At 44.8% G+C, this 12837-nt stretch overlaps 1 protein-coding gene across 9 annotated transcripts in view; it reads right to left on the reverse strand.

Annotated features, from left to right (window-relative positions):
- Window positions 1-1977: 1977 nt before the first annotated feature.
- nSyb (neuronal Synaptobrevin) overlaps window positions 1978-12837 on the reverse strand; it is a 29344-nt gene continuing 18484 nt past the window's right edge. For 4 of the 9 annotated variants that reach the window (XM_077654179.1, XM_077654180.1, XM_077654177.1 and 1 more), the window contains one exon: window positions 1978-4227. In XM_077654179.1, coding sequence (XP_077510305.1) covers window positions 4187-4227 — 41 coding nt within the window. In that variant the 3' untranslated portion in view covers window positions 1978-4186. Of the gene's footprint in view, window positions 8098-12837 lie in introns of all 9 variants that reach the window. The other 5 variants (XM_077654183.1, XM_077654184.1, XM_077654181.1 and 2 more) reach the window with 2 other exon arrangements.

Raw genomic sequence — 12837 nt, forward strand, 5'->3', positions numbered from 1 at the left:
CTCTTGACCATGCCATGACATACCAGACGCTGATCACATTGCCTTGTTAAGCAACTCAGGAGATGAACAACAAAACATGATCAACGAGTTAGACAGTCAGAGCGGCACTGTGGGTCTAAAAATTAATACGCAGAAAACCAAAGTAATGTTCGACAGTCTCAGAAAGGAACAGTGGTTAACAAAGGTGCTGGAAGCGGTAAGAGAAAGTCTACTTGGGGCAGGTAGTTACGAATTAAGTAGAACATGTGGGGGTGCTAGTTGGTGCATATAAACAGAAAAAAGTGGCGCCAAATCGGACAAAACATAGCAAGAAAGGCTAGACAGGTGCAAATTAAAACAAGTCCAGTCTTTGGTACTCGCCTAAGGGGCAGAAAAGTGGCGGCTAACGAAAAGTGTCAGTTGCAAGTTGCGCCTGTCCGGTATTTGGTACTCACCTAATAAGGGGCAGAAACATGGAGGCTTACGAAGTGGACAGCGCAGCGAGCTATAGAAAGAAAAGCGATTTTGCGGAAGAAATTGGCTTGGACAGGGCATGTAACGCGAAGGCAAGATAACCAATGGTCGTTAAAAGTGACATACTGGATTCCAATGGAAGTTAAGCTTAGCAGGGGACGGCAGAGTTGGGTGGGATGATGAGTTTAAGAATTTTTTTTGCAGGGATATAGTGGCCGCAGCTGGCACAGGACAGGGCTAATTGGAGATATATGGAAAAACTAGGTTTTTGAGGAAAGCAAATGGCGCAGTAATTCTCTCATCTGGGTGGACAACGGACCTAAGGGAAGGTGGGAGTGAAAGAAGAAAAAAAAAGGTGCTGTAGTGGAGAGCTTGGGAACTCCGAAATAATTTCGACCACCTGGGATCTTTAACGTGCACTGACATGTGCACTGACATCGCACAGTACAAGGGCGCCTTTTCCGTTTCGCCTCCATCTAAACGCTGCCGGGTTTGAACCCGGAAACTCCAGTTCAGTAGCCCGGCGCCCTAACCACTGAGCCATCGCGGCGAGTAGATGTATGGGAGATTCCTTTATCATGCAGTGGGCGTAGTCCGGCTGATGATAGCTGCTCTAGTGGAGCTCGCTAACTTTTGAAGAATAAATTGCAACATCCCCACCATTTCGGGCCTTCGAGCTTCCAGGGTGCAAGTGTTCAACAATACAACTCAACAGCAGATCCTGCAGACTCAAAACTTTCCACCAACACTGTCTCATTACAAAGGTGTTCACTTCATGCGTCACACATACGCTGCCAAGACAGCATAAACACATGCTCGAACTATTGGCGCTACTGTTGTATTATGCATTACGCTGCGGAGGGCTAAAACGAAGCGTACGCCATGTTCGCACGTAACAGTAGCGGAAGTATATAAAGTTACCAGCATTCGATCATCGATTACTTAGAGTATGCGTGGGAAGCATTGTTTTGCTTGTTCATGCGTGAACAACCAGTACTCTTAAGTACTCATAACCGAAAGAAATGGGATTCATTCTGGCGTGCAAATTGTTCCCTTATGTATTATTTCTGTTGATTACAGGTGATCAGGTTCAAGTTGCATGGGCAGTATAGGTGAAGATCCATGGGACTCGATGTAGAGTGATCTTATTTTTTGCCGAAAAAAAATAGCAGTAAAAACTTCCGGTACAAAAATCAGAGGCGCCCCCGCCCTTACATCTGCCATATGTTTACTAAGTTTACAGCTGCAGTGAGCACCACGAGAAAGTAAAGCACAGCAGGCCATTGCAGTGTTTGTAGCGCCGTTTAAATAATGACAAAGTAAAGCACACATTGCCTCTGCAGCCAAAATGAAGACCTCAATTTTACTTTGTTCTCAGAGAAGCCTTGACAGCGTCTTGGCTTTATTTTGGCTAGAGTGTTCAGTTTACTGAGGGTGGGTCAAAGACATTTGTCTAGGTGAAATTACCGTACCCAATGTAGAACTACAAGGTACCTGGCAAAGAAACCACATTGACACCACAGAAATGATTCAAAGGCTAGTGCTTTTATTATTCTCTCCCAAGACTATCCTTGCAATATCTTAAATAATCAACGTTATCGTAACACCACGCACCAACTCTCACATTCGTCAAATTAAAAAAGAAAAATCAGACAACAGAGCAGTACAACAGGTGTGAAACGAGGAGCGTCGACACCAATCAACCATGTGGTGATTACCCTCCAAAATCATCAGACAGAAAAAGATACGCGTACACACGCAGGCGCACGCTACCCATATATGCATCTATATTTATACACATTTACATGAATAGTTTTGTCGTAATTGCAGTTAGTTATACGCAGCTATACAGCGGCTGTCAGCATTTTACCGTGCCGGAGAAGACTCCAAAAGTGACAAGCGGAGAGAAGAGAGCGAATATGCACAGACACACAAACACACGCACACAAAAGTGAGGAGAGTCTGAGGACTCTCCACCTCTATGGGGACCGGTGGGGAACTGGAATGGTTGTGGGCGCACGATTTCATCCCGAAGATACGTCGTGTAAGCTCCTCTCCAGGCAATAACGCAAAGGTCAGGTGGGCTTGGGGCAACTAAGAGCACAATGCACATGCGGCTGACATCGGGGGTTGCCCGAAATAGTGTTGGCCCATGATAAAGAAAGCGTGCAGTCTAGTACACTAGATGCATGCATCTATTCCGAGCTGTCCTCAGTTGGTCTGAACTTGCATGACAAATGGGCAATCAGCCAGATTCGACCTACCAGAGACATCAATTCTGGAATGCAAATGAGCGACTCTTGTGCCTGTGATTTCATTTGTCCAATGCGCAACATGCTAGTCGGAGCCACACAATGAGCACTTGGTATCGAGAACCAAGTGCTCGGTACCGCACCCAGAAAGTAGCATCAGACCAGTATTCGTGCTAATGGGTGTTTTGCTCTTTTTGCCACGCACACTATGCACAAGCAGTGCAGGCTGACTTCTCGGATGTTTACGTGGCTCGCACACATAACCCTTCCATCGCTCCCCCAACAAGGAACAAACAAAAAGGAAAAAAAAAGCTCTCTCAAATGTGACTCCAGAAAGAACAGTGGAATGCCGTTCGAAGCACGAGTGTGCATTTATGGTGCCCCAGCAAGCAGAACACACCGTCCTCAAACCAGGCGTGCACTTGCGGCAGCCGCCAGTGCTACCGATATTTTGCCTCGGAGATTGTTAGCTGCTTTCATGGTTCAGGTAAGTAAACAGCAAATCTAGGCCAGGCAGACGCAGCAAAAGCCAACGCAACCAACGGGAGACCTCCGACGTTACATTCGACCTTGCTAGTCACTTGGATGAGCACACTCTGGTTGCACTAGTGATGCACTCGTCCATGAAGCGGCCTACTACATGCAAGTGTTATAGACTCTGCACCTTCTTCCTAGGCAGGGTAGCGAAAAGAAATCTGTTCGCTGCAGCCATGTTCACTACACCAGAACGGTCCAACGAACTTGCACGCAGTGCCCGTGTATACAGGCATGTGCAAGCACAGCTAACGCCAGCAGACCTCGCGAGCTTTGCCAGGCAACCGCAGGTGTGAACCCAATGGCTCACCCTTCTAGCGAACACTTGTAGCTACATTATTTATGTACATGCAAACACACGCACGAAAGGAGAGGCCACAATATTACAATGCTGGCAGTCTTTGAATAAATACAACTCAGCCGTAAGAATAAACGTGCTCTAAATCAAGTGCCTCGCGCACATACGTACTTGCATGCACACACACGCACCCACACAACACACGAGCACATGCACACAAACCAACACACACACTCACTACAAGCAGAAAAGAAAAATCTGTATTCCCCACGTCAACAACGTACACTCCAATTCATTGCAAGCCCTGGAGCTTGGACAATAGCACAGAAGCAGCAGCACGAGAGCTGGAATCTGAATATCGCACATATGCAACAATACCCAGACAGGATAACAAAGCCTGGCACCACTGTCAAGGATTTGTTTAATTTACAAGACAATCAGTGCAGAAAAGAAAATTCAAAGCAGGAAGCTTAGCTAGAAGAGTCACAAAAGGAGTCTTCGATGATTTGTTAAAGTGCTGACTGCAAGCAACAACATAAAAAAGGAAACAGCTGCACACCACTCTCGCACCAGTGAAGATTAGAGGTGGGGAGAAAAAAAAAGGGGAAACTGCAGTCTCTTGATCCAAGGCGAGAGGGGAGAAGGATGTTTACTTGGACTTTGTTGACGAGGTCGAAGTGGATGCATACACTGCAACAGAAACAGAAATGCAAAAAAAAGAAAGAAAGGAAGGCGAAATAGGCAAAATAAACGCAAGCAATAACAAACCCCCATGAGTGCCCCAAGTTCAACAACAGATAACATTTGTGTAGGTGAAGCTAAGTAACAGGAACTGCTTGCACAGTTCCCCTATGAGAAGTAATGAGGGTCTTGCTTTCAGGAGCTTTGAGTGTCATGCAGAGATATGATCTTGTGATCGGTACAACAAAATAAAAGCCTGTATTCTCTGCATATTGTATCAGGGTGTCAGTGAAATGCCTTCACGAAGAAAAGGTAGAGCATTACAACTGTGTTCTCAGCTTTTTACAAAACATCAAATCTTGTCACAGCAGGCCCATGAAAGAAGCACAATTTTACCACCAGAAAAAAAAACAAGACCAGCGTAATGCAAAGTGTTTAAGACCTCCAATTTGCACACCTGCCCTTTAAACACAGACACCATTTAACACAGTGGTTACTGGTTGATCACCCATCAGTTCATAATTAAAATGCCAACAGGGTGCTGCATCATGGGCAACCACCGCATAAGCAGTCACTTTACATATGCAGAGCGACAATCTCCAAACAAAATGTCTCAGCATGCTTATATGGCAGCCTATATTGTTACATTGAGAAACTCGAAAACGAGAACAGTATCGCCTGCTGTGAACCAACAAATTTTGTGCAAGGCTGCAAACCTTGATTAAATTCTATGCCAAGCATGCAACCTCCTCCAACCCCCCCCCCCCTAACTACTTTGTTCACAACATGACGTTATATTGAGGGGGCTCACAATGTCTACCCAGGGTCAACGCCACAGAATGACCGAACTGCTTAAAAGAATGTCAGTACCCCCTAGCAGTCACGAGCAGAGAGCATCACATCTTATTCCCCTCCCCTTAGACCCCAAGAACACATCAGCAAGTAGCATAACACAGCTGCAGCTTACAAAAAGAAACTCAGCTGCACAGAGTTAGCAAGACCATAATGAAAGCACGTGAAAACAAAAGAAGCAGGGTAAACAATACACTGCAGAGAGACACGCTGCGCCACGGCATGTCGCACTTGAGGGAAGAAACCATTTCATCGTCAGGTGACCCGCTGATGATGCAGCGATGCTAAAGGAGTGGGGAACCTGCTTGATGGACTGACGCAGTCTTGTGTTGTGGCGGAGCGCGGCACAAAATAATCAGGCGCAAACTGTTTTCTTTTCGGCTTTTGTGCGATCCTCCTTCGACTTCCTCCTCTCAGGCTCAGTTGCCTGTCGATGCCCACACTATGTTTTTTTTTTAACCGGGAAGGGACACGGGGAGATTAGCGGGAGAAAGGGAAAGAAAACGGTGTTGTACCAGAAGCATTCAACCAAAGTGGAAAGAACCCAACCATAGCAAACTAAATTCAGTACATATCACCTTCAGACATGCTTCAGTTAAAGGTGCCTACAGCATTTTTTGAACCACGTGATTTTACCATATGGCATGCACAAAAAAAAAAGTTTGTCCTCATCACCACAAGCAATTAGGCCCACCACTGTTGCCAACTTTGAAGGTTACAACTGCTACATTTCAGCTGACTGTGGGAATGTCAGCTTTACTAGACCCTTTGCCAGTCTCTAGGTATGCAATAGCCGGACAAACTAGGAATAAAGGTACACACAAAGTTTTAGAATATTATTCTGGAAATGCCAGTGCGTACTAAAGTGCCACTGCCATCTGCTATAGTGTTGAGATGCTTTGATTTCTTAGCTCAGTTTAGCAACATACATCTGGAGTTGTTCAGCAAGCTAGATGTTAGTAATGAAGCCAAAGACCATCCCAGTACAGCAGTAAATCTTGTTTAAAGCAGAAAAAATTGCCCTAAAAGGAACCTAAGATCTAAACCTACAACTTCCTCAACATGCATTTGGGAAAAGCAGCTAGGACAACTAAAAGGAACAAGGGTTCAGGGTTTCTGAGGCCCAAACGTTCGATGCAGAAAAATAGCTCTTGAGAAACAGGGAAGTGCAACACAGCACGTTTAGATGACGGTTAAGGCCTAAAACTTGATGGCGCACTTTCCAACATCAGTCAGGACTCGGGATATCAAGCTTAGGGAAGCGTTAGTCAAGTTCGTATACCCTGACAAAAAAAAAAGAATCACTTGGCGCACACCAGGCCCTGCGAATGAAGACATATTTGCACATACAGGTATGTGCGGTTATTTTTTCTGCCAGGTAAAAACCATTAGTAACATCAAGTGTGAAACGCACAAAGATGGGACATTAATGTTTTCATGCAAGCCGACAAAAAAAAAAAACACCAGCTGCAACAAGACAAAAAGCAACTGCACTCGAACAGTTTGTCACCAGTTTTGACAAATGTTCCCAACAACACTGACAGAGGGGGAAAAAAAACTTATCAAGGAGGTGACAGCAACAACCAGCATTATGTTCAGCCAACATACGAAGCACACACACATATGCCAAGCACACACAGACACACACGCACGCAAGTAAAGACTGCACAGTCAAGAAACTGCAAATACACGTTCTTCAACCGTTTGCCGACGACATTGCCTAGAGGGCACCAAAAGGTGCTTGTGTCGAGGTGTGACCGCGTGTCAGAAAGACCTACGACTGTCTTGTGGTGCTCTTGAAATAATGCAAGAAGACAAGGCCTATCGTTACTCAGAGAGAAAATAAAAATAAAAAAGCAATGTACAGTGCTGCTTCTGATCCCAAATATGCACTCTGTTCCTTTAACTCGAGCCCAACCTACACACGCCACACCAGTCTGTTGTCCCAATGAGAACTAGGTATGCAAGAAGTAGTTATTTCAAATCAACACTTTAAGAGCAAGCATGAAGTGTCCCTCTGGCTAGTAGAGGAACGGGCAAAAAAAATTAAAACTGAGTCTGCTCTGCCCACAAGAAATCGGAGACAACATAATGCACAATTGTGGATGCTTTGATTTTCTTTTGTGCCCTGCCTGAATGGGAACACAAATGCCACCCGTGAGTCTTCCTAGCAGCACCATCATTTCAAGCAGAGAGCAGGAGCACTGAATAAGGGCTGTAACAAGCTCAAAACAATTAACCACTGCACTCGAACTGCAAACAGAGCACTGCTGACGGTCCGCTGATTCGCCCTGTGCCACCTCTGCCTGAGCCAACTGTGAAGCTTGCAAATCAACAGACTACAGTCACAGAGCAGGCATATTATTGCTGCCATCAACAACACAAGATATGTCAATAGAAGACTCCACCAAATAAAAGTGTAACATGAAAAAAGGCAAACAGCCAATTTGCCTAATTAAATTGATAGCCAACATCAAGAAGCTTTTGCAGCGTTCAAGAAAGGACGAAAGCACTTCTGCTTAACACTTGAGTCCACAATGATCAAAGAGAATAACAGGCCACTCTCCTCACTTAAATGCTGCTGCTGGGCAGCGGTCATCACAGCGGGCAGAGATCATTGCCCAACTGACGGCTCGCTTCAAGGGCTCGGGGAAAAGGCTGTAAGGGATCACCTAGTAATGGCAGACTTATCCACAACACTGTGACTGCAGTCATGCTGTTTCACATTCAAGTAGTCCTCATGATGAACACAGTGAAGCACTGTTGCTAAGGGCAGAGCATGGGGAACTCAAGGTGCCAAACAATGCACAAAGCTCGCAAGAGATCCGAAGGAGAAGAAGACCAGAGTGTGGGGAGGGGGAGGAACAAAGAAAAAGTGGTAACAGTGAGAGCAAAACGAAACGTTCCTCTAACGTTGCAGACCACAGAAGAAGCAGCAGCAGCAGAAGGAGAAAGGGCCGAGGGAACACTCCTCGGAGTTCTTGACGGTGCTCCGTGGCAGAGCCGCTGCTTACGTCATGAACCATGCTGTGTGTGCATGGCCACAACATGAGAGCAGACGGCATTGTGAGACATGTTGGAAGTGAAGGTGAGAGATGTGAGAAGGTAAAGGGGTGGAGGGAGAGAGAGAGAAAGGCATAAGGACAGTTATAGGCAGACAGGAACTGGGGCCACAATGGGAATGACACGATGAAAGACTTGGGAAAGCATAATTAGAAACTGCAAGTGCCATAGATGAACAGGTGATAGCATGCTAACGCAAGACGCCAGCTAAAGAACGCTACGGTAAACAATTTTTCTTTCCATGCAAGTTTGCAGTATAGTTAAGCACTTCAATGAATGAAATTCTAAAATAAGCCTCTCCCAATCAGTCCCATCACGAATCAGGTTGCAAAAATGTTTAGATTTTGTAAAAAAAAAAATTTAGTTGACTTCTGGCTTTTCTCCAAGCACCATAGCCCTTTTTATTTGAATTCAAACTGACATTCAGCAAACCAATTCAATTGATGTGACACAAACACAATGCTGCAAGAGACAGGGGCACAACATCGTCTGCGAAATTCTCAAGAAGTTAATTACATCGAGCTGGCTGTAGGAGCAAGACTGGCCTGCTTATTGATGTGTGGCAAGCAAACACTTCAATGGACCAACAAATTAATAAAATAACTTGTGGGACTATGCTGGTAATGAGAAGACTGTGCCCAATATTAGTGAAATCGAGCATTTCTGTAACTATAAAATGAGTATTTACAACTTTAACATTAAAAATTTTATAAGCTGCAGTGACATTCTGTGATGAAACTGCCATTAACTGCACATCTTAATCCTGTGCTATTTAATCCTGTGTTTATTGTATTGATTGTTGTTCTATTTTCTTTGTTTCCATTTCATTTTTTGATCCCCTTATTTTTGGCTCTGCGAAATAGCGAAGAGACTATATGTATATTTGTGAGTGTCTTTGCTTTGCTGTTGTTGCCCTGTAGAGGGAGGCTGTGGGCCTTTGTCAAGCTGCCGTTTATGAGCAGCTTTTACGCACAACCTCCTCCATCATCCCGATGGAAATGAAGATTATTATTAATATTATTATTATTATTATCTTCCCATGCAACCTTCCTCATTGAAATGTGACAAGTATGTTAAGTGGGTGTTCTATAATTTACATTATTACGGGTTCTGCTCTCTTCTGTAGCATCTTCAGACAAAAAAAAAATAGAAAAAATGGTGTTCTTTTCGCATCGCTGAATTAGAAGTACTTTGAGTTGCTGTTACTAGACTGCATCATAGCATTTTGTCATCAGTTGCAGCGGTAGTTTGGTTCATTAATTAAAACTGTTTCGACAAGACATGCGTCAGTGTGCCGTAACAGCTTTGGGTATAGAAATAAAAGCTCATGCTATGCTACACTAAAAGTAATTATTGGTCAGCCGGCTGATGCCATATTATAGTCCGATTCCTCCTCTTTGTAGGCATGAAATTGCCTTCACGCTTGCCAACCACTTGCCAAACACTAATTTTCACAATAATGAAGGATCTGCATTTTAAAAAATGCTCGGCATTATATTCATTACAGAACGGCATTATATTAATTACAGAACGAAGTACCAACCAGCCCCGATATCTTCACTTTTGTCGTTTATGTTAAGAAACTGAGTATTTGCATTTTGCCACATATAAAACAACCCCCTTACCAAAATGGTTATCTGAAATAGGGAGGAGTGGTCAACCTATACATGGAGCCGACATGTTAGCTGTATCTAAGGCAATTCCAGTCGAGTCACAGGTAGTACGCTCTCCATGGTGGTGCCCACTCCCGCCAGACTATATGGAGCTCCATGTGTAAAAAAAAAAAAAGAATTCACAAGCAGCTCGGTTTAGCTAATAAAATTTCGAACTGCGTGCCGTATACCTGGCTCACTCGTGCCGGTGGTCGCTTTTCTGGATGAACAAGGCGAGGCCAAATATCAATAGTCCCTTGCTTCCTGTTACCTCCCGAGTATGAGCCGCACCAGAAACCAAAACTACAAGGACGACTGGTGACAAGTTCCGCTTGCCTCTTATCAGGCCAGTATAAGCAAGGCCGTTAGAGAGCCATTATGGAAGGCATGAATGGTGTGCTGTTTTATTCCCTTTGATCTCCATTTGCCCTCGAGCGCTAGCCTTGAGATTGTGTTGCAACGCATTTGTTGCTTTGAGCTGCCTGCTCTTCATGATGTGATCCTGTGAGAAGTATGCTGCCAAAGCTGAATGAAAAACCTAGAGCCACATGGAGGGAGGGGTCATCTTATGGACCAACATCAATCTAACATAAGAGATGTGCTGGCGTAGCTGTAGCTGGGTGGGGTTAGCAGCTGGGGGTACAGTCCATAACAATGCATGTAAACACTGCATTTCACTGCACCCCTATGAGGTCATCCCTTTGTTTACAAAAGCCGAATACATCCCAGAACAGAATGTGCTAGTATGGGATGTCATTTCACAGCAGACATACTTTTAAAACACCACAATATGTGTTTGCTGAAGTTACCCGCAGGTGGCAGCACCGGGAGGGAGCGCAGCTCGTAGAAACACATATAAACAAAACTTTCCACAATTATTCTTTCATTTCACAGTGCACCTATGAAGGTGCCCATGCTTTAATTGCTGGCGAGTACTTTTAAGAGGAGCATGAAAAAGTACGCAAAGTAATGTAGAAGCTCATATCTTTAAAATGTCACAATGAACTTGCACTGTTATGTTGGACATACCCCGCCACTATGTCTAGGGTGCTCAATTAGCCAAGTGTTTCTCTGAACTGGACAAGCTTCCCTGTAGTCTGACATCATGCCGTATGCACTACACTTGCTAGCAAATGGTCATCCAAGCTAGAATGCCTATAAGCGCTAATGAAAGGCAGCTCTCGCATCACATGATAAGTGAACAGTGTACCGTAGCAGACACTGATGCGGGCAATGCAGACAATACACCCAGCCGCCTCCAGTGTCCACAAGTGCCTCCTATGTTTTTGAACAGTGTTGATCTATATTCCTAGAGTCTTTTTTTGGCCAGGCTGCGAGTTGGGGAAGTTGTCTTTATTTTTGAAGTCAACTTATACGTGGCAATGTACACGGTAAAAGCTCAGCAGCAATTGTGTCACCAAGTGTCACTGTATAAGAGCCCAGCTAGTTTACAACCACCTGTTCATCGACAAGCACATGTTAAAGAGAAAAGTGTAACACACACTGCAACCACACTTGAGTGTGAAGACTGCCAAGTATGAAAGAGATGAACTAGAGGACATGCACAATAGAAAAAGGAGGAAAAGAAGAATGGGTGCATTGTAGGTGCTCAGCTCTGTGCAACTAAGTGAGAAAAAAGGAAACCTGCATTCAGCACCTAGTAACCATGCTCTAGGGACCTTCGCTACGATATGATGCAACGGTAAGAAAAAACTGCATGAGCCAAAACCCGCACTAAAATATGCAATGCAATGCAATCTGGAATGAAAGAATGTACAGTGGTTGGAGAAGAGCCCTTGCGACGATGCGACGTGCGTCCACTTTGCCTCTATGAAAGGTATGCGCCACTCTGCTGTTCCAGAAAGCTTTTCTCTTATGTTGCTAAATCATTTCGAGCAAGCAAAGTTTATTAACGTTACAACATTACTGTCGGTAGCACAATGCAGGTGACCTATTTCACCTGGGCTTTACTTTGTGCATCTAGTACAACAACCGTAAAAACCTGCCTATAACAGGGTTTTTTCCACATTTTAGCATGTCAAATTTCCACATATTATATGCAGACCCGAACGATTTTCGGCCAAAATCCGCAGTTACACTTTCGTTATTATTGAGAGGAGGCCCTATCTAGCAGTGGCGTAGGTCAGTAGTTTCGATTTCAACGCCATTTCACTACACTGACCTAACCTCGCAATGCCCAGAACGATAGCACCTCTCACGGTATGGGGCAGCGAAAGCAGCCCTCGTCTGCTTTTAAAAGGTGAGTAATCGTAGTTGCCAAAAGCATCGCACTGCATCAAGTGCTGCTACATGGTCTGGATGAGGTAGGGAGAACCTGCAGTTGCTGCCGCAGGACATGGGCCTCTCCAGCCACGCTGTGCAGTTGGATCGCGGATGCTTGGGCCAGCATTCACAAGGAGCTCGCCGGTTATCTTAAGAAATGCGGAATATCGGACGTGGTCGACGGTACCGAAGACTTGTTTCTATGGAAAGATATCCCTGACAGAGGCCTCTCGGAAGACAGCACACACGACGACGACAACCATAACGCTCCGACTATTGACACTTCTGAAGTGTGCGCGGCAGCGTGTATGCCGCAACTGTGGTCTGCGCACCTCAGTACCTGCTGTTCGCGCTACATGAGTCGTACCCGGCACGCGGGTGTACATAGGTAGGGTGCTCGGCTTCCGCGACTTCCGGAACGTTTTTGAGTGACTGCCTTTATTTCATTACTCGCATTATATGCGGATGAAAACTTTTTTTTCATGTTCGCTAAGCCCAAATTACACCTCTTATTATATGCGGGTCCGTATTATACACAGATTTTTATGGTAATTGCCAAAAATTTGTAAAGGCCAAAAGCCCACTTTAGCGAAGGCAAAAGTGGCCTTTACTTTTTGCAACAGGCAAGATGAGATGTACCTATGCTCATATGAAAACAATGAAGTTGAAGGCACCAAGGGTAGGGAGACATGTTTCCACTCTTTGTCCCCTCATCATTTCAATGAACAATGCGACTGCCCCATCAAGAGTGAGGCCCATGTCCAATAAC

Source organism: Amblyomma americanum, chromosome 2, assembly GCF_052857255.1.
Source record: "Amblyomma americanum isolate KBUSLIRL-KWMA chromosome 2, ASM5285725v1, whole genome shotgun sequence".
In the NCBI taxonomy this organism is placed as follows: Eukaryota; Metazoa; Arthropoda; class Arachnida; order Ixodida; family Ixodidae; genus Amblyomma; species Amblyomma americanum.